At 46.7% G+C, this 21,298-nt stretch overlaps 2 protein-coding genes across 3 annotated transcripts in view; one reads left to right on the plus strand and one right to left on the minus strand.

The window, feature by feature from the left end:
* Positions 1-2,089, minus strand: part of SBF2 (SET binding factor 2) — a 453,477-nt gene extending 451,388 nt beyond the window's left edge. For both annotated transcript variants that reach the window (XM_060018483.1, XM_060018482.1), the window contains exon 1: positions 1,901-2,089. In XM_060018483.1, the coding sequence (XP_059874466.1) occupies positions 1,901-1,955 (55 nt within the window). In that variant the 5' untranslated portion in view covers positions 1,956-2,089. The remainder of the gene's footprint in view (positions 1-1,900) is intronic.
* Positions 2,090-11,414: 9,325 nt separating this feature from the next.
* On the plus strand, positions 11,415-13,688 carry ADM (adrenomedullin). Its single transcript, XM_060017311.1, has 4 exons — positions 11,415-11,544; positions 11,981-12,099; positions 12,252-12,401; positions 12,608-13,688. The coding sequence occupies exons 2-4, from the start codon at positions 12,002-12,004 to the stop codon at positions 12,924-12,926; spliced, it is 567 nt and encodes a 188-aa protein (XP_059873294.1). The 5' UTR covers positions 11,415-11,544; positions 11,981-12,001; the 3' UTR covers positions 12,927-13,688.
* The last annotated feature ends 7,610 nt before the right edge of the window (positions 13,689-21,298 follow it).

Below are 21,298 nucleotides of genomic sequence, written 5' to 3' on the forward strand. Positions count from 1 at the left end.
CCTTTTGCCAGTAAAGAGATTAATGGCATAATCAACAAAACGTGAGAACTAGATGGAGTACTATGCCAGTGTTAATTTCCTGATTTTGATGATTATACTGTGATTATGTAGGGAAATAACCTTGTTTGTAGAAAATACACACTAAAGCATTCTGGGGTGATAAGGGAGGACATCAGGTCAGCAGCTTCCTCTCAAATGGTTCAGGGAGTAAAGAGTTCTTTGTACCATACTTCCAAGTTTTCTGCAAGTTTGTGATTGTTTCAAATTTTTTTAAAAGGTGAGGGGGGAAAACCCCAATGTCGCTAAAAATGAAATAATGTTAAAAACAAACTGTGATTCTCCATATTGTTAATCTTGGTAATAAGAAAGAGACAGATTATGCAAAATTACTAGGAAATAACAAATAAAATTTTGGAGCCAGAAAATACTTTAAATATAGCCCAAGCCCTTCTTTTGTTAACCTCAGTCAGGTCAAGAGTGATGAAGGACTAAAGAATATAAAAGGTCCCCGCTAAAGGAACTTATCAGGAGAGGAATAGTGAAAGGGCCAGTAGACCAATAGTGGGTAGAACAATGGTATTCTGATGCTACAAATGGCTGTAACCATCAGCAAAACACAATCTCAGCATCTCCTCTGAAAAATGAAGGGACTGTCTAGCTGAGATCGAAAATTCCTTGCAAATGTGCGACCAGAATTACCCTGAAATAGACGTGCTTCCCCAGCTCAAGTTATTACGTTATGTGTAGCTATACAGTAATACAAAAGAATACAAATACAAAAATAAACGGGCATAAACCCTGAATTCTCTTCAGTTGTGGAAATCCCTCAATTAAATTAAAATGCAATGCATTTGCCAGATTGTTCCTTATGAGGAAAATTTTGTGACAAATGAAAAGAATTAAAACACACATTAAAGTGAAACAAGATCACCTTCAGAGGTCTGCTAACGGTCCTTACCTAAAAAGACAGTGTTCACGACTTGGAGGGGGGCGGAGTTGGGACGAAGTGAGAGAGTAGCATTAACAAACATACACTACCAAATGTAAAACAGCTATAGCTAGTTGGAAGCTGCTGCGTAGCACAGGGAGATCAGCTCGGGGCTTTGTGACCACCTAGAGGGGTGGGATAGGGAGGGTGGGAGGGAGGCTCAAGAGGGAGGGGATATGGGGATATATGTATACGTATAGCTGATTCACTCTGTTGTACAGCAGAAACTAACACAACACTGTAAAGCAATTATACTCCAATAAAGATGTTAACAACAAAAAAAATAGTGTTCAGACTCATTCTGAAATAACCGTCACATTTGTTCTGAAAGAACGAGGAGCATTTCCTAGAAATGTTTAGAAGTTTAAGGATCCTTTCCCCTTCCTCGGTACCACGCGTCCACTGGCGCGGTGACCAGACAGGCCCCCACCAGCTAAGGGGTGAGGGAGCACAGAACTCTCAGCACTTCCTTTCGGAGAGGACAGCCCCCTGCGTCACTCGCTACTCACTCAGGATGCTGGGCAGAAGTTTATCCCCGAGGAACTTAGCACAGTTGGCTCCCGCCCTACCAGCCCTGCGGTCCTGGCCCAATCCCGCCGGCACCGGGGCGCTGCCCCTGGTACCCAGCCCCCTCCAGAGCGAGGGTCGCGGCACCCAGACTCGCCCCAGCTGGGCCGCCCCGGGCCCGGAGGACGCGATCTCCTCCTCCCCCTCCCCTCGTGCCGGTCCCTCACGCCCACCGCGAGGCTCAGCGGGGCCAAGAAGGCCGGACGCCGAGCGCCGCTCAGCCGGGGCCCAGCCCGGCCCTCCCCGCCTCCAGGCCGCGACGCCCGGCCCCGAGGAGCCCACTGGACGGCAGCCGGGGGGCGGGGGCGGGGAGGCCCGGGGGCGGCGCCCGTCCCACACCCTTACCTGGCTTCTCGTGGTCGTAGCCTACTACGATGAAGTAGTCGGCCAGCCGGGCCATGGCCGCCGCCGCCGCGCCGGGGAAGCGGGTGCCCGTTGCCGCCTTCGCCACCGCCGCCCACCCGCTCCGGGAGGGCTCAGCATTTTCCCTGCAGCAGCAGTAGCGGCAGCGGCGGCACTTCAGCCATGTTTGACAACCGAGGCGCGCTCTGCGCCTGCGCCGCGCTTAGCGTCCGCTCCTCCCCCGCCCCCACCCGCGCTGGCTGGTTGACCTGACCCCCGGGCGGAGAGCCCACCCCCACCCTCTTGGCGCCGCTAGGACAGCTGGTTTGGGGAGTGGGCTGCCGGGCGTATTGCCACCACACGCCGCCACCGCAGCTGCTTGGGGTGGTTCACTTTGAGGCCTGGCTGCTCCTCCGCGGCCCACCTCCCACTCCCCTGTTTTTCCTAAAGCAGGGTGTCTTTCCTTCCGCCTTCTCCACTCTTTCTTTCTGGGTCTGGGAAGAAGAGACAGGGATGGCTGAGGGGTCCCCTGGAAAGTTTGCTGCTTCCCCTCCCCCTCCCCCTCCCAAGACGAGATTCTCCCGCCCTCGACTGGAAGCATGGAATTTGCACCGCCAGGGCTTTTGCTGCACGTTTCCTGTTTATGTTGTGCAGATGGGAATTTTAGGAACATGCCACCGAGTAGGCGGAGGAGGAAGAGGGTTTTGCTCAATCCTCAGAGGCGCCTCGTGCTTTAGTGCTGGGTGGGCTGGGGGCGGTTGGCCTGGGCTTCCCCCGGAGCGCCTGGGGAGGCTGGATTCCTCCGAAGAACGCGGCATCCCCGGGATCCTCCTGAACTGCCCGGAACAACAGAATCCGAGGGAGGAGGCTTGTCTCTCCCAAGGGAGCCCTTCTCGCCTAGGGTTTCGCCCCTTGCAGCGGTCCCAGGGCTCTTGCAGCAGGAGCGGGAACTTCCAACTTCCCTGTTCAAACAATGCAATTAAAATGAATTAGTGGATTTCATCATCCAATCTAGGAATTATCTAGATCGCTTTCTTTTTACTGCAGCTCTTATTGATCGTTCCGAATTTGGCAAGTGAGGCATCCATCCAGATGAGCTTGCTTTGTCCTCTGTTAGCATCTCCTGAAGTTTTAGTAGCAGGATATATTACAAGTGGTAGACTGAAGTTGTGGGAATCTCCATGATTTGCAAATATGATTATCTTCCTGGTTGCTTGTCACTACTCATTATCAATTGATGATTTAACCCTTCATTTACATATAAGAGCTCTTAGCAAAGTGTCTTAAGTGCTTAACGAGTATGTTTAATGAGTGAATGCATACAATTTCCCCCAACTACCAGCAGGAAGCTGCTCGAACTCTGAACTGTGAGTTCAGAGATTTGGTGTCTCAGCTACTGGAAGTTTACTCTCATTGATCATTTCCTCTTTCTGTGTGGTGCTTTTTTCACCCAGAGATTGGGAGGGTTGGGCTGCTCTAGAACTGAAACTGCCAGGAAGGAATACTGTAACTCAAGGAGTTCATTTGCAAATTGCACATGGTCAAACTGAATCAGCCTAGTTGCAGAGGTGGAGGGAAGATAACAGATTGATCTTGAAAACAATTAAACCTAAAATGCTTCAGTCACACCTCAAGTAAGAATCCTCTCTATAAATTCCCTGAAAGCTCATCATCCAACTTGATCACTTTTAGTAAAAGCCTAATTTAACTTCCTTGGGAACTAGCCCATTCCACTGTTTAACAACCCTATTGTTAGAAAGTTCTTCCTTGTTATGTTAGAGTTTTTCTGTAACTTCCCCCAGTTTTGCTCCATGGAAATACCCAGAAAAAATAAAATCTATCTTTGTATGATAGCCTTTCTGATTTTTAAGGCAGCTATCATGTTCCTTCCCCATTTCACTTTTTTTAAGGTGAAATGTACACATCATAAAATGAACCATTTTAAAGTGTACAATTCAGTGGTATTTAGTACATTCACAATGTTGTGCAACTACCCCGTCTATCTTGTTCCGAAATATTTTCATCACCCAAAAGAAAAGCCCACACCCGTAAAGCAGTCACTCCCATTTTCCCCTCCCCCAGCCTCTGACAACTACAAATTTGCTTTCTGTCTCTATGGATTTACCTAGTATGGATATTTGATATAAATACAATCATACAATATGTGACCTTTTGTGTCTGGGTTCTTTCATTTAGTATAATGTTTTCGAGGTTCATCCATGTTGTAGCATGTATCAGTACTTCATTCTTTTTCATTGCTGAATAATATTCCATTGTATGTATTATACCATATGAAGTCAAATTTATCTATTTTTTCTTTTGTTTCCTGTGCTTTGGTGTCATATTGCCTGGCTTCCATTGCAATCCATTGCCAAATCCAAGATCACTTCTCAGCATCATGTTTTCCTCTAAGAGTTTCATAGTTTACTCTTGTTTTAGGCCATTGACCCATTTTGAGTTGAGTTTTATACATGACATGACGTAGGATGTCACATTTTACTTTTAAAATGTGCTTTTATTTCATTCACAAGTGTTGGTTTAATTTTTTTTTTTAAATCAAAGATTAGCTGTTTTCAAGCCTCGAATCAAGTGCTGTTTGCATTTAGACATGTTTCACCTGTTAGGTCATAGGTAGGCTGCCAGACCATTTGCAAATGGGTGTTTTGTAGCATAGGGATTTTGACATACCCCAGGTATATGTATATAAAGGCATCATGTATTTGAATACACATGTGAACATATTTAGCATACACTGGAACTGTGCTTTGCTTCTCAGCCAACAGCTGCCAGTCAGCTGAAACTGATAAGCCCTGACAAGGCAGCCTGATTACTGAGGTTGGCTGAAGGCCAGACCATCCCCTGAGATAACCACCATCACCTCTCACCAAAGAGTGAGGGGTAAAGCAAACTCAGATTGGTTTTACTGAAGGGTGGCAGGGAGGGAGGAAGACTATGCAACACAATGATGGTGTGTACATAGCAGATGCCTTTCCTTTGTGCTTTAGACGTCAAAAAGGAGCTGATTACTAGTCAGCAAGAATTATCAACCTGCTGCTCCTACATTTGGCTGTCGTGGAGTAAGTGGTTGATCTGTACAGTCATTTCAAGTGCTTCCTGTGGTTAGCCACTACAGTTCAAAGAGGCAATATGAGAGTTCGACTTGACCAAACATCTGCAGGCAGGGCTGGGGCCTCTTCAAACAATCTCTACCAACAAGTAACAAAGGAGACTAAGCAGCTGTGGTAGAAAATTCCCTGATCCATTGCCACATCTCCATCCACTCGGTTGCCCAAGTAAGAAACTGAATGATTGCTACCCTTGACACCTGCCTCTCTCTCAGCCCCACATTCCTCACTCAGTTCTATTGATCCTACTTCCCAAATATGTAAGCTTCTCTCCCCCCCTCACTGCCACCTCACTAGTCTGAGCCACTATCACCTTCCACCTTGACTATTGCAAGAGCTTCCTAACTGGTTTCCCTGCTTCAATGGTGATCCCAGACTTTCCCTGTAGGTAAAATTTCAGGACAGTAAGTGGATTATGAACCCTGTCTTCAAAGTAAATCTGTATAGGAAACACACTGTTTCTACCTTGGGTGTCTGTTTAGGGTGCGGGAAGGAGGCTTCAGAGATGGCTAATAGAAATTGTCCTACAGATGCTTTCACATGTGTGATTATATGAATAATTGAATCCTGACACTCACGTAAACTATCCCTGACACTAGCAGTATAGATAGGTGCTGTGAGAGGTTGCAGACTGTTTTTACTTAGATTGCATGTCTATCTGGTGAGTGGGACTGGCTATGTTATGTGCAGAGGCCAAAGCAAAATGAAAATAAAGGGTCCTCTCTGTTCAAAAATTATTAAGAATTTCAAAACAGCAACAAGCAGAGCATTAAACAAAGTGTGGGGTCCTGTGTGACCGAACAGGGTGCACGTCCATGAAGCCAGCTCTGTTGGTGAAGTTTAGAGTGGAGTGTGTGTGTGTGTGTGTGTGTGTGTGTGTGTGTGTGTGTGTGGTGGATTAATTGAGATTATGGTGGGACTAGGCCCTCTCCAATCTCTCCAGGGCAGTGGTCCCCAACCCTTTTGGCACCAGGGACCGGCTTTGTGGAAGAGAATTTTTCCACAGACGAGGGTGGGGGGATGGTTTTGGGATGAGTCAAGCGCATTATATTTATTGTGCACTTTATTTCTAGTATTATTATTATGCTGTAATATATAATGAAATAATTATACAACTCAAGATAATGCTGACAGGAGGTGGAGCTCAGGCAATAAAGCAAGAGATGGGGAGTGGCTGTAAATACAGATGAAGGTTCTGTCGCTTGCATGCTGCTCACCTCCTGCTGTGTGGCCGGGTTCCTAACAGGCCACGGACAGGTACTGATCCATGGCCCGGGGGTTGGGGACCGCTGCTCCAGGGCACCACCACTTCACTGCTCCCCTTCTTGCTCCTCCCTAATCCAGTCATCACATTCAATGGCCACAATGATCTTTTAAATAAATGTGTATCAGATCATGTCTTTCCAGTCTTCAAACCTGTCAAGCTTCCCAAATTGCTATGAATAAAGTGCAAAATCTTCATCATATCTCAAAGGGTCCTATTTACTCTAACCTTGATGACCTCCTTAATCTCATTTCATGCTTCTCTTCTCCCTCACTCAATACATTTCAATCACACTGGCCTTCTTTTTTCTTCCCTAGTGTTCCAAGCTCTTTCTCATCTCTAAGCATTTGTCTATGCTCTTCCTTATATTTGGAACATTAGGTCCCCCTAATCTTGCTTTTCCTTCAGAACACTTACCACAGTTTGTAATCATGTATTTATTCCTATGAGGATTTGTTTATATTTGGCTACCCTACCATGCTGTAAGCTCATTGAGGGCAAGAATGATGCTTACATTGTTGATTATTGTATGCCCAGCATTTAACACAGAGTTAGGCATATAATACATACTTGGTAAATGTTTGTTGAAGGAATGAATGAACATTCAACTCATGTAGGCCCATACATTAGAATTGCCTCATTCCTACAGTTCTAATCTGATAATACAGTATCCCCACCTGGAGGCAGGTAGCATGATGGTTGCTCTCGTTAACACCATTCTCATTGGCTAGGGATAACTCTAAATGATCGAATCATCTCTTCCCCCCCCCCCCCCCGTACGTGGGCCTCTCACTGTTGCGGCCTCTCCCGTTGCGGAGCACAGGCTCTGGACGCGCAGGCTCAGCGGCCATGGCTCACGGGCCCACACGCTCCGCGGCATGTGGGATCCTCCCGGCCCGGGGCATGAACCCGTGTCCCCCGCATCTGCAGGCAGACTCAACCACTGCGCCACCAGGGAAGCCCCAAATCATCTCTTTTATACTCCATTTATTAATGCCATTCATTGTGCCATCAGTAGTAAATTTCTCTTTAAGTCATTTCACCTCATTCTGTTATAGCTGTTAGTATAAGAAGCTTCTATATGTTAACCATCTTCTCTGTGTTCTCTTTCATCTGTCCTATAGCAACTTATATTCCCTAAGCTTCAGGGAGGTTTGTCTTCTCTATCACATTCAAGGACTGATTATTTCTGTCCATATGTTTTGTGCAAGAGCACAGAAATGAGGCAGCAAAAGCTTGACTTTTCTTTGTGCTGATGCTCTGGAAAATTCTATGCCCTAGAAAGAGAGAGGTTAACTGCCCTCCCTGCCTCTACCACTCCAAGACAGAAATTAATGCTATAGAAACAGTGCTTTTTACTCTGTGCCAGCATTCTTTACTTGGTCAATCTCCTGAAATCGTATGCTTATTTTATACTTAAATTGGTTTATGTACATGTGTATTTCTCTGGAAAGGATCTATATCTTATTAGTTTAGAGAAGTCAGGGATTCAAAAAAAAAAAAAAGTGCCCTGAGCTTTGTATCCTGCTTTACTTTTTCCTGTGACTAAATCTGAGTAGCTGATTGGCTCCTTTCTCTAAACCACTTGGTGTTATGACTCCCGGATGCTTCTTGAAACTTGTTTTCAAATGGACTTGGTAAACAAGCCCTCAGCTTAGCCGAGGCATTTTGAACTATATGAACAATAAATGCATTGTAAAATTTCCTGTTTGAAAAAAGAGGCATCAGAGATAATTATGCAATGCACTTAGCTATTCAAGTTTAGTTATTCTTTTTAATATTATTTATTGTTTCTCATTTCTTTTCTTCATGACCTGAGTGTGGTCACTCTGGCTTTAGGGATTGTGTCCACAGTGTTAACTGAGAAACCACCACCAAAAATTTTTTAAAACTCCTTACATTACTAAGAATAAGGCTTGGATTTAGGGCCTAAAAATAATTCAGTTGGAATGTGAAGAAGTTGAGACACCATTATACAACAAGGCTTCAGCATATTTGTATGTCTGTATATATGATGTCAGAATTCGCACAATTATTACAGTGCTTTGGGGGGTTATTTTTTGAAAATTCTTGGGCACAAAAGAAGTGGATCTTCATTAACCAAAATTTCTTTTCTTCTGCTTCTTTCACTTGTCTTGCCAGTGAGATTTTAAAGATGTTTCTTCCTTCACTTCCTTCCTTCCTTCCTTGTACTCTGTGTGAATCTACAATCGCTGCAACTTGAATGGATGAAACTCCACGTTTACAAATCGCCAGAAGCAGACGTCCTTAAGTTGTTTCCTTCTATGTCCGACGTTTAACCGTGAATGCATTCTAGTGATTTTTCCCCCTTTGTTAAAGTAAACGAACCTCAGGTTCCAAGGGAAAAAAATAGATGCCAACATTTGGAAAACTTTATATCTTTTTTTCGACTTATACTCCATGACACTTTGGGGAACCTTCCGGCCCTTGTCGCCGACCCAAGCAAACACACACACACACACACACACACACGCACACACACACACACGCTTTCGAAGATACGGGTGCTCTAGCAAAACCCTGAGCTGCCAACACAGGGCTTAAAGAATTGACGGAGTTTTCAAATGTCAGACCTCTACGTGCCAGAGCTATAAGGCACACCTGGGCTGATATCATTGTGCCAAGGCTCTCAGGTGGGAATCCCCGGCACTGCCGCTATGCTGCTGGCGTAGGCACTGGAGCCCGGCGGAGTCTCCACTTCTGGCTTGGGTTTGCTTTTTGAAGCCTCCAGCAGCTCAAAGCGAAGTCTGCACCAAGAGCTCCGTCCCCGGTCCCTTCCCCCATCCCCTCCACCCTCCCTTTCTCCTGGAACCAGGGCTCTCCTAAAGGCCACAGCCGGGAGGCCACGAGGTACAGCTGAAGAGTCCTCTGCAGACCAAACCCCCCAGGGCTGGTGGGAACTGGAAGGAACGAGTCCAGACCACGGGACCTTCCCTGGCTGTGGGCCGGCGCCCAGCTGTCCTTGACCTCCCCGGCAGCCAGAGGCGCAAGCCGGGGAAATGAAAGTAAAAACCTGTCTTGGCGCGGACCCAGCTGGAAGCTGGCGACGAGTAGGTCGCATCCTCAGACAAGACTGACAGACAGCCGGTCCTGGACAGGGTCGCTGCGAAGAGCGTGACTCGTAGGGGACGAACTGAAAGGAAGCATTGAGAAATGGGAGACGAGCGAGCAAAACAGAATAGTTAGGCTGGGGAGGCTCCTGGAAACAGAGCAGGCACTCAGTAATACCTGCTGTCTGCGGTGCGGGCAGACTAGCCGCCAGATCCGGTCTACTGCGGCAACTGCCCTGAAGCCAGACAGGCGGCCCGAACCCAGCCAGTGCGCTGCGCTGCACTCCTCCGACCCTCGGCGTTCCCAGCCCAACCCCGAGCCCGAGCCAGGAATCTGTCCCCCACCCTCAGCTGGAACTCGGGTCCGCTCAGGTGACTCCCTCGGAGAAGAGTCCTCAGAATAAATAACTTCGGCGCGGCCATTCCTTCCCAGGTGCAATGTCCACCGGTCAGTCCTGGGAGTGAAAAGGCGGCTGAGCCAGCAGTGCGCGGCCCAGGGCAGGCAAGGTCCTGTGCACTGGGTCTCAGAACCAGTGTGGCAGAGCAGGTAGGAAGCTTAGAGATCCGCTGGGAGCAAGTTTTAAATGGGGAAACCAGAGGGTGGGGTGTGTAACTTGCCCAGGTTCACAAAGAGAATTGCCGTAGGGTGAGAGGAGAAGCTGCACCACAGAGTTCCAGTGGTCCCGCGCGCCCTCCGCCTCTCAGTCTAGGCCCTCGGCTTCAGGACCTGCATCCAGGGAAGTGGGTGATAGGATACCAGAGGCCCTCCTGCAAGAAGTAGGGAGCCCCGTGGGGCTAAGTTCCCTCCCTAGTTTGGCCTCCCGAAGTTAAGTAAGAAAGTGAAGTCAAGAAGCAGTGATGGAAGAGCATAAACGGTGACAAACGTGCTTGGGGGTGATTCATCATGAAAAGGCATAAATCCTTGGGCGGGGGCTAGGACTCTCCTCTCTCCCTTGACAAGATGATGGTACTAGCCTAGAAAAATCCACGCGGCACCCCAGTCCAGTCGGCCGTGCATGCTTGCGGGGCCGAGCTGGGACACTACTGTTTACCACCTTTGGTGTGACTTTGGGCAAATGCTTACCCCTCTGAACTTTAGTTTTCTCATTTCACCAGGTAGAAAGCTGATGTTACCTTCCTTGTCTAACTCAAGGGTAGGTGTGAAGATCAAAGGAGATCAGAATGTGGCCATGCTTTGTAAAGGGATTAACATAAGTGAAGCATTAGTGTGCTTCCCTGGCAGTATCCTCACGTTTACCAGGGGTGAATGAAGGCTCCGAGGGCAGCCAGGCAAACTCTCAGGTTGTAACCTTATAAGGCATACTTGGATTAAAAGGGGGAAAAAAATGAAACTGTATTCTTCGTCCTAATTTTGGTTATTCCTTTATTTCCAAATAGGCATGCAAATTCTGAAACTTCAGGTAAGTCCCCCCTTCTAAATCCCAATTCTCACATCAGCCTTTCCGAGCCTTGCCCCTATTGCGAAATCTTACTAGCCCATCCTCAGAACCCCGGAGTCTCGGCTAGCCCCCCTCCTCTCAGCTGTGCTCTGTGCTCTGCCCCTGAGGCTCCGCTGAAGTCTGGGGTCGCGGCCAGGTCAGGCGCCGAGCCGGCACGGGGCGCGGTCCACTCGAGGCCACAGCTCCAGAGGTCTGGAGTTCGGGTCATCCGCGTGATACCCCGCGCTGGCTCTCGCAGTTGTGTGCCAGAAGACGTTACACTCTGGGCTGCATAAGTCCTAGGTAAGGACCCCCAAGAGGTTGTACCGGCTCTGCTTCGTCCGGGCTTAAGGTCTGAACTCTGTGCCCAGTGAGTCAGGGCTGAGGCAGTTCCTGCACCAATCTCCTGGAGCTCATCTCTGAGCCCTCTAGGCATGAGGGACCCCCCACCTCACCTCCAAACCCCACACCCGCAGGCAAGCAATGCGCGCTCCCGATTGCAGAGCGCGCGCCCAAGGGAGGAAAGGGAGGGCGCGAGGGCAGCCTACGCCCCGCCCCCTGCGCTCTTATAAAGCGGAGGAACGAGAGCCGGCCACTCAGTGGTTTCTTGGTGACATTAGGCGGAACGGGTCGAACCTTGCCATCTCTGGTTTCTCACCGCAGCTTGGACGTCTGGGTTTTGCCACTGCCAGAGCGACGTCTCAGACTTAATCCTCCAAAGATCTCGGCAGATCACCCCCTCAAGCAGGTAAGCACCGCGGGCCGGGCGGGTTAAAGGTGGGGAGGCTTGCCCAGGCCGGAGACTAGGAGCGCTGGGTGAGGGGTACAGTCCACTTTGGAGGGTCCTCTGCCGGGTGCGTCCCACATCCCGGGCCCAGCTCGTGGACACAGCTGGAACTCCAGAGACCCAGTCCCCTCTGCTCCGTCAGCCAATCCGAGAAATTGAGCGGGGAACCTCTGGGAGCCTGGCGCGGGTCAGTGGCCTCCCCTGCGGGGCCTGTCACCCCCCTGGCGGGTGCAAATGCCGCTGGCGCCTCTCTGCGCCCCGGGGAGATAAGCGTCTGAGTCCGGCAGAGCGCGGGTTGAGCTTGCCCACTCCGGGGCCCCCCGCCCGCCTCCGTGCCCCGCCCGGCGGTGCGGCAGACCCGGGCGCTCACGCTCGGCTCCTCTTTCTCCTTCCCCAGGGTCTACGCATCGACGCTGGGATGAAGCTGGTTCCCGTCGCCCTCATGTATCTGGGCTCGCTTGCCTTCCTAGGCGCGGACACCGCACGGCTCGACGTGGCGGCAGAGTTCCGAAAGAAGTGAGTCGCAGGCAGCGCCTGCCCCAGTTCTGGTACCTGCAAGACAAGGGAAACTAACCATTGGTCCCCGAGGGGTTAGAAGTGAACAGGAGCAGGGATGGGCCAAGACCTCGCCTGGACGATTGCGAATCGAGTCTATTTGTGTTGTTTAGATGGAATAAGTGGGCTCTAAGTCGTGGAAAAAGAGAACTTCGCGAGTCCAGCAGCTACCCCACCGGGCTCGCCGATGTGAAGGCAGGGCCTGCCCAGACTCTCGTTCGGCCGCAGGATGTGAAGGGCGCCTCTCGCAGCCCCCAGGCAAGGTAACTATGCGGGGCGCCGTCGCGGGGTGGGCAAGGGGAGCTCTCCTCCGTTGCCCTGGCCCTGGGGATCATCGGGGCTGTATGGCAGTTCAGATGGAGGTAGCAGTTAGCAGCTCCCTCTGGTCTTAGAATGGCTCCGTTCCCGCTGGCTGGGGCCAAAGACCTGCTTGATGGGGGTCTCATGTGGCCTTCCTTCCCTTCTCCAGCAGTCCGGACGCCGCCCGCATCCGAGTCAAGCGCTACCGCCAGAGTATGAACAACTTCCAGAGCCTGCGGAGCTTTGGCTGTCGCTTCGGGACGTGCACGGTGCAGAAACTGGCGCACCAGATCTACCAGTTCACGGACAAGGACAAGGACGGCGTCGCCCCCAGGAGCAAGATCAGCCCCCAGGGCTACGGCCGCCGGCGCCGACGCTCCCTCCCCGAGGCCGGCCTGGGACGGACTCTGTCTTCCCAGGAGCCACAGGCGCGCGGAGCCCCGGCCTCCCGGGCTCATCAAGTGTTCGCCACCCTCCTTAGGATTTAGGCGCCTGTGGCAGCAGCGAACAGTCGCACATGCATCCCGCCGGCGCCTCCCGGGACGGAGGACTTCCCCTAGCCGAGCCTCTCAGCCTATGGGACCCGGGCTGAGACAGCCCTGAGAGACCGAGAGTCCGGGAGGTACCGTCCGGCGGCGAGCCCTGGCTTTGCAGGACCCCGTCCACCTCGGAGGCAGTGTTCTCTTCACCCTAATTCGGCCCGGGTGCCCCGGGTGGGGAGGGGGGTGCAGAGGAATCCAAAGGAGTGTCCTCTGCCAGGCTCATGGAGAGGAGAAACTGCGAAATAAATGCTGAGACCCCCAGGGGCAAGGGTCTGAGCCACTGCCGTGCCCGCCCACAAACTGATTTCTGACGGGGTGTCACCCCATCGGGGCGCAAGCCTCACTATTACTTGAACTTTCCAAAACCTAGAGAGGAAAAGTGCAATGTGTGTTGTATATACAGAGGTAATTATCAATATTTAAGTTTGTTGTGTCAAGATTTTTTTTGTAACTTCAAATATAGAGATATTTTTGTACGTTATATATTGTATTAAGGGCATTTTAAAGCAATTATATTGTTCCCCTCCCCTCTATTTTAATACGTGAATGTCTCAGAGAGGTGTAACGTTGTGTGCTGCGTGGAATGTGAGCGTGTATGCGTGAAAGAGAGACTGGTTGCCTCTTGTGGAAGAAGAAAACACCATGTCTGTATAATCTATTTACATAAAATGGGTGATATGCGAAGTAGCAAACCAATAAACTGTCTCAATGCTGATTCATTCTCGGGTCACGAGTCTTGGGAGGGAGGGTGTCCCCAGTCTTGGTCCGCTCGGGAGCCCTGGGGTCCGGGAGCCTTGGGGTCCAGCCGCCTGGCGTGGGAAGGTAGGACGGCTGCGCTGGCGCGTGCTGGCTGCTCTCCGCGCTGGCTGAGCTGTCGGAGTAACGCTCTCTGGTGGGACGTGCGGAGAGCGTGTCTCGCGTGCGGGTCCGGGCTTCGAGGAGATGCTCCAGGTCACAGCCTCGTGTGGCGGCCGGGCCGGTTGGGGTAGGGTGAACCCTTAGTGGGGAGGCGAGCCTGGACTCTCCCGATTACGCAACAGAGTCCCAGATTTTATGGAGTTGCTCACGGAACCCTGCGCAATAAGCGCACCTCGGAGAGTTGGGGTGGTCTCCGAGGTCTTCCAGCTGAGGAGTGTCCCCCTACTGCAGCGGGGCTAAAGTTAGAAGCGACTCCAGCAAAAAGTGCGAGCTCCTCCGGGAAATCCGCAGCCGGGCCAGTGACCCCAGTCCTCTCCCGGCCCAGTGCCCCAGAGAGTGTGCTGGCTCATAAGCGATACTGCGGCGCCCCCAGCCGGCCGCCTCCGACGCGCCAGAGAGCCTTCAGGCAGTACGTGCGGTTTAATAAGTCCTCCTACGTGGGAGTCAGCACACAGCCTTAATGAAAGAGGAAAGAAAAAAACAGTTTGCAGATGCCAACCAGGGCCGGCCCCCCCTAGACCTGCACGGCGGCTCCATGTTCTGTGACCGTGACTCAGCGCCCACACGGGGCGCAGCGTGCAGCTGCTGACGGGAGGCGGGCTGGACGGACGTGCCGCCGGAACCGTGCGCCTGCGACGGCCTGAGACCTTCATTGTTCCGCCTCCCCTTGCCGCTCTCCTCTTCCTTCCTCCTTCCCAAGACGTTTTCATTTTTTTCTCCACTTCTCTCCAGTCTTCCTTTCTCTCCCTTCTTTCTTCCTTCCTCCCCTTTGCTTAAATTTGTACCTTATCATCTTAGACCGTTGACCCCCAGTTCTGGTGATAGAAGCCAGACACTAAGCCCCAGTGAGTGACTAGAAGGGCAGGGGACGTGGAAACAGTTAGGACAGAAGAAGAGGATAAGGGAAGGCACCCTGCTATTGATGTCTCTACCCTATTTGTCTCAACCAATATCCTGAAGACCCAGGATGGAGTTCTACTGCTTGTCCTTTCCAGAAAGACTCCCTGGCCTTTACACTTCAAAGCATGACTGAAATGTTGGTGCTTCTAGGTGATCTTAGAAACCTTCTTGGTGAAGAAAATCTGAGGGTGAGTTTGAATAATGGAAATGTTTCCAGGGCAGCCTACCTTCTCCTGGGACTTTTGGATCAATTGCATTCCACAAGGTCCCTTCTGAGGGCCTAGAATAGTTCCTTCCAGAAAAAGCCTGCATGACACTGAAAGAGGTCATAGGTCTGGAGTCCAGAGACAACCTGCTCCTGAAGCAGTTTCAGTTTCAAAGAAAGTAGATCCTAGTACATGGAATTTCCTTAAGACCATCTGAGGCCTCAGTTTTGAGCACCTGGCTATTGACAGTGTCAATCTTTATACAGTTCATTGTCCTAGTTGATCTTAACAATTTAGTGAGGTTCATCAGAATTCAAGGGGTTACAAAAGTAGCAAAAGACCGTGCTTTTCTTAAGGTCCTTCTAGTAAATATTCACTTAGCGGGAGCTCTGTGCCACAGGCACTGCACAAGGTACAGGGGATGTAAGAATGAAAGAGTGACTAAAAAATCAAGTTTGGGAATTCCCATGCCCGTGAGTGGTTCTGGGTGGTCTGAAGGGGCTACAAAAACCGGAGAGCTGCAAACACTTCATCCTTGCAGACAGTGGCTTGGGATTAAATACTCACCCTTTTCCTTGAGCCAAGGTTTGTCCAATAGCCACAGAGCCCTTCAGCCAAACCTCACCCTGGCAGAGTTTCAACCAGCAGACAAAGCTGCCAAAGGCAGGTTGGGCACTAGCTTAGGGCTATTCCGAGCAGGGAACAGGCATTTGCCTTCTGCCCAGGGAGTCTTATGACTCCCTTCAGGGAATCTAAGGCAAGTGAAGGAGATGGTTCAGCTCTGAGATGAAGAGGCAGCTGCTCAGCTGGAGTCCTTCCCAACTAAAAAATCTGTGATTTGGAGACATGTCTGAAGACACAGGAGACCCTCCTAACACCAGTCTGGTACAAGTTCAGAATTGACTGAAGGTCACCATCAAACCCTGAGGACCTTCTCTGTGAGCCATTCAACCTTCCTTCTGGTTTCTTTTTCATAAGGTGTCAAAGCCTGTCAGGATAAGGTCTCTTGATGCCAAGAACACATCATTTATCAACAGTGGTGAGTCATTTGTGGCTGATCCGACCTGTCGACGGCTGAGGAGTAGTCGCAGCTTTTATCTTTAGCTACTGTTGCTGGCTGTGGGAATGGTACCATTCATTTGTAATCAAACACAATGTACCAAGCAATTTCTTGAAATGCCCACACCTTAGCTGAACAGCTAAGGGTGGAAGGGAGTGATGGCGAGGAATGGAAACGGCTTCTTTTTTTTAGCACCTTCTTTGTATTAGACATTCTCCTAGCCACTTTATATACCTTAGCTCATTTAATTCTTACAGCAGCCTTGTGGAGTAGGTGTTATTATCTCTGTTCTGTCTGTGGATAAAGAAATTGAACCTCAGAGACATAAAGTAACTTAGCCAAGGTCACACAGTGAGTAATCAGGGCTGGAGTCTGGATTTGCACTCAAGTGCCACAGGCTATTTTGATGCTATGAAGACACAGAGAGTAAGGTGGAATAATTTTAACATTTGGGTTCTCAAGCCAGATGTCCCCAGATGTCCTCTACTATGAGGATGGCTTGGGTAGGTGATTTACACCTGTGGTTCTGAAGGATTTACATGAGACTGGTAGGACTGGAAACCAGAACTGCTTCAGCAGTATGCTTAGTGAGTGCAAAATAAATAAATGAAGTGAGTTTTTTAATTCTTTGACCTGGTTTGAAGTGGGGATTATAATCAGAAATAGTCGTTTTTTCGCCCTGAGCTAAGCCGCTGACCTCTTTGGTTTTTGTTGCCAAATACAGTTAGAACATATACCTGAAGGCCTCAAAAGCTGGCTTCTGAGAGGAAGGCCTTCTGAGCTATTCCTGGCCAAACCCAGTCCCACACTGCAGGTCTTGAGTCGCCTGGAAGGACACCTGTGTCTACAAAGCTGCAAATAGAGTTTCCACCCTTAGGTGGAAACTTTGTCTTTGGCAACTGCTGTCCAAGCCGTCTTTTCAGAGGCTGAGTGAGCTGACAGAGTTATGAGCGCTGCCCCTCCTTTCCCCAGTGGGGACGCCGAGGGCCTTGTTATCCTGGGTTCCACAGAGGTTTCTGCCAAAGCCGGATTGGAGGCTTGGTCTTCATTGGCATGGGAAGAAGGGTGAGGCTAGATAGCTATCTGGTGGTCCCACTGGTCTTGCTCCAGAGTTATTTTGAATTCTGGTAAAATAATAAAATGACTGTGACCACACAGGCAGCTGAATTTAGTAGGTTATTGTACTTTATCCAAAAGCAGGAAGGTAGTTCTGAGTGTTAAGATGAGTTTTTGAGACTTAAGAAATGCATTTTACTTATTATACAATATTTATCCAGTGTAGAAAAAAAGAAAAGATTTTCCTTTTATACCACTCCCAGAGAGATAACTACCATTATTTTTGAGTTTACCTTTTTAGACATTTTTACATATTATACATACGCACTTTAAAAAATTGAACTCAACTGCAGAGAGCTGAATGAAGCATACTTCTCAGTTTAAGTTGTTATTATTGGTCTGTGCAAGCCTTCTCTCTTGTTTTAATTACTTTATTTTTTCTCCTTTAATTCCCATTCCCCTTCCCATCTCCTCCATAGGAAGTGTCTTTAACCTGTTTGATATCTGTACTTATTATATGTATATAATCCTGTAAAATCTGTTTTGTTGTTTTGTGACTATGTGTTTTTAACATACAAATATATTGTGTTAAAAAATTTCCTACTTTTCTCACTAAACACTTAAAAAAATAATTATCCAAGTAGATTGTTTCTTCTCATAGCTGCACATTATGGCGTAATAACGCATCTACCACATTTAACTTCTCTTGTCTCTTAATGAGGGACTCTTGGTTTGCCTCCAGCACCTGTTTGCCACGAATAATGTATAGATGAACATCCTGTTTCATGTTCTCTTGTGGATCTGAATGAGAATTTCTTGAGGTTATATATCCAGAAATGGCATCCAAAAGCTTCTACGGACAATGCTAAGTTCTGTGAGATTAGTCTCCAGAATGCCTGTACCAGTGTGTATTCCCACCAGCAGTGCGTGAGAGTTCCCCACCTCCCTGTGTCCTTGCCGACCTCTGTGTGGATTCATGTTTGCCATCCTAAAGGGTATAAACTAATATGGCACTATTGTTTTAACTTCCATTACTGATTACTACTGAATTTTATTTATTTACTGGTCATTTGGACTTTCCCTAATGGGCCACACAAATTTTAAAAAGTGGGATCAGGTTGGTCTGCAATCTGATTTTTTTTTTTTTTTTTTTTTTTTTACTCATCAGTATATTCGTGGCATCTTTCCATGTCAGTAAATAAATCTGTACAATATCATTTTTATTACCTGCATGATATTTCATCATATGAAATTATCCTAATTTGTTTAACCATTCCTCTGTTATTGGACATTAAACTTCTCCCCACCCCCTGCATTTTTGCCATGAAAACTTCCTGAATAAACATCCTTGTGTATTCATCTTAGGGTAATTTTATGAATTGTTTTAAAGATAAATTCTTAGAAGTAAAATTACTGAGACCATTTTCTCACTCCACATGCAAAAATAAACTCAAAATGTATTAAAGACTTACATGTAAGCTCTGAAACCATAAAACTTCTAGAAGAAAACATAGGCAGGGTGTTCTTTGATGTTGATCTTAGCAAAATTTTTTTTGGATCTGTCTCCTCAGGCAAGGGCAGCAAAAGCAAAAATAAACAAATGGGACCACATCAAACTAAAAAGCTTTTGGACAGCAAAGGAAACTATCAACATAACAAAAAGGCAGCCTACTGAGTGGGAGAAGATATTTGCAAATTATACATCTGATAAAGGGTTAATATCCAAAATATATGAAGAACTCATACAACTCAATATCAAAAAAACAGTCTAATTAAAAAAATAGCAGAGGACCTGAACAGGTATTTTTCCAAAGAAGATATCATTTCCAAAGATGGCCACTAAGCGCATTGAAAAGATACCCAACAGCACTCATCATCAGGGAAATGAAAATCAAAACCACAATGAGATATCACCTCACATAGGTCAGAATGGCTATCATCAAAAAGACAAGAAATAAGTGTTGGAGAGGATGTAGAGAAAAGGGAATCCTTTTCACTGTTGGTGGGAATGTAAATTGGTACAGCCACTGTGGAAAACAGTATGGAGGTTCCTCAAAAACATTAAAATGGAGCTACCAGACAATTCAACAATTCCACTCCTGGGTATTTATTTGAAGAAAACAAAAGCACTAATTTGGAAAGACATATGCACCCCTATGTTCATTGCAGCATTATTTACAATAGCCAAGCTATGGAAGAAATCTAAGTATCCATACAGTTGAATGGGTAAGGAAGATGTGAGATTTTATATATATATATATACCCCACCACAATATTCCATTGTATAAACAATGGAATATATATACAGTGGAATATTATTCAGCCATAAATAAGAATGAAATCTTGCCTTTTGCAACAACATGGATGGACCTAGAGGGTATTATGCTAAGTAAAATAAATCAGACAGAGAAAGACAAATACTGTATGTTTTTACTTACAGGTAGAATCTAAAAAACAAAATAAACAAATAAATATAACAAAACCAAAACAGACAGATACAGAGAACAAACTAGTGGTTGCCAGAGGGGAGGGAGATGGGGAGATGGGTAAAATAGGTGAAGGGGATTAAGAGGTACAAACTACCAGTTATAAAATAAATCACAGAGATATAATGCACAACACAGGGAATATAGTCAATAATATCGTGATAACTTTGCATGATGCATGATCTATAAAAATCACTCTTTGTACACCTGAAGCTAATATAGTATTGTAAGTCAACTATATTTCAATTAAAAAAAACAAGTAAATTTATTGAGCCAATAAGTATGTAGTTTTTTGTTAAATATTTGATACATATTGCCAAATTGACCTCTGGAATGATCTGTTTTTACTTCTACTAACAGTCTATAAATGTCAATTTCCTATATTCTTAGAAACACTGAGCATTATACTTCTTTTTTAATACTGTGTCATCTGATAGGTAAAAATGATATTTCTTTTTTTTTTTAAATGATATTTCTTATTAGAAAGTTTTGTTCTTTTCCTATGTTTCTAGACTTCATTTTATATATTAATAATTCTAAACATATTTAGTTTATAGTTTCATTCTAATAACTCTATAATCTTTATCAGCTGACTTAGTCATCATGATTTGTTTCCTCCTATTTCTGTAATTTTGGGTTCTGAGCTCATCTTATTAAAGCTTAATCTATGGTGATTCTGGGTTGAGGTGAATTGCTCCAGAGAGGTTTGTGTTTGCTTTTTCTTATTGCCCCAGAGTTATTACCAACCTGGGACCATTTTTAATACTAATTTCTTGATTCAGTGTTTCTAAACCATGCACGTGTGCATTTGTGCTAGAGAAGTGGGGTGTAGCCTTTGGAGGATCCTGGATTTACCTGAGTGTCTCAATTCCTTTTCTTCTGTCCCTAAGCAAGTCTCTTTATTACCAGGGAGAGGAAAGCCCTCCCTAAAGTCCAGGCAACTACTTTTCAGTTAAAGCTCTCCATTCTGGTTTTTAGTTACTTTGGTTTGGTCTCCTGTGGATTTTCTGTATTTTCATGGGGGTTCAGTTATCCATTTAAAGGATGTTAAGTATGCTTTGCTTAGCATTCTAGATGTTTTATAGTAGCTGAATTTTCAGCTTATCTAGTCTGCCATTACCACCAGAAATAGGAGTCAGTATCAACTATTCTCATTATTACTTCAACTTACAATATTTCTTTGATCAATAGTAGATGAAATATTTCTCATATCTTTGCGATAATTTATATGTCCTCATATATATTGTTTTATTGTTGTTGATCCTTTTATTCTATTGGAGTGTTTGTCTTTTTTTATTGATTTGAAATTCTACTTAATGATTAAGAATATTAAAGTTTTGTCACATACACACATTCCTTTTTTTCATTTTTGTGAAGTGTGATTTATTTTTTGCCCTATAAAACTTTAGATATTTATATAATCAAAGATACTAATTTTTCTGGCTTTATTGGCTTGCTTAGGAAGTCCTTCTCTGTCTTAATATTTTAGAATATTCATCAATTTTTCTATTACTCTTCTGATTTCATTTTGTACTTTAAACATTTTAATGCAACTGGAATTTATTTTGGTATATGATGTGAAGTAGAGATTTAACTTTATTTTTTTCTCCCAAATAGTTAGCAGTTGTCTAACACATATACTAAGTAACACACATTTTCTGCAGTACTTGGGAGGTTTCCTTCATCATATAC

The sequence above is a fragment of the Delphinus delphis genome, chromosome 8, assembly GCF_949987515.2.
Source record: "Delphinus delphis chromosome 8, mDelDel1.2, whole genome shotgun sequence".
Classification (NCBI taxonomy): Eukaryota; Metazoa; Chordata; class Mammalia; order Artiodactyla; family Delphinidae; genus Delphinus; species Delphinus delphis.

Bases quoted from the DNA above. Each gene is read 5' to 3' on its own strand.
- ADM (XM_060017311.1), top strand. From the start codon at position 12,002: ATGAAGCTGGTTCCCGTCGCCCTCATGTATCTGGGCTCGCTTGCCTTC. The intron at 12,100-12,251 runs GTGAGTCGCAGG...TGTGTTGTTTAG, and splicing joins GCGGCAGAGTTCCGAAAGAA to ATGGAATAAGTGGGCTCTAA. The intron at 12,402-12,607 runs GTAACTATGCGG...TCCCTTCTCCAG, and splicing joins TCTCGCAGCCCCCAGGCAAG to CAGTCCGGACGCCGCCCGCA.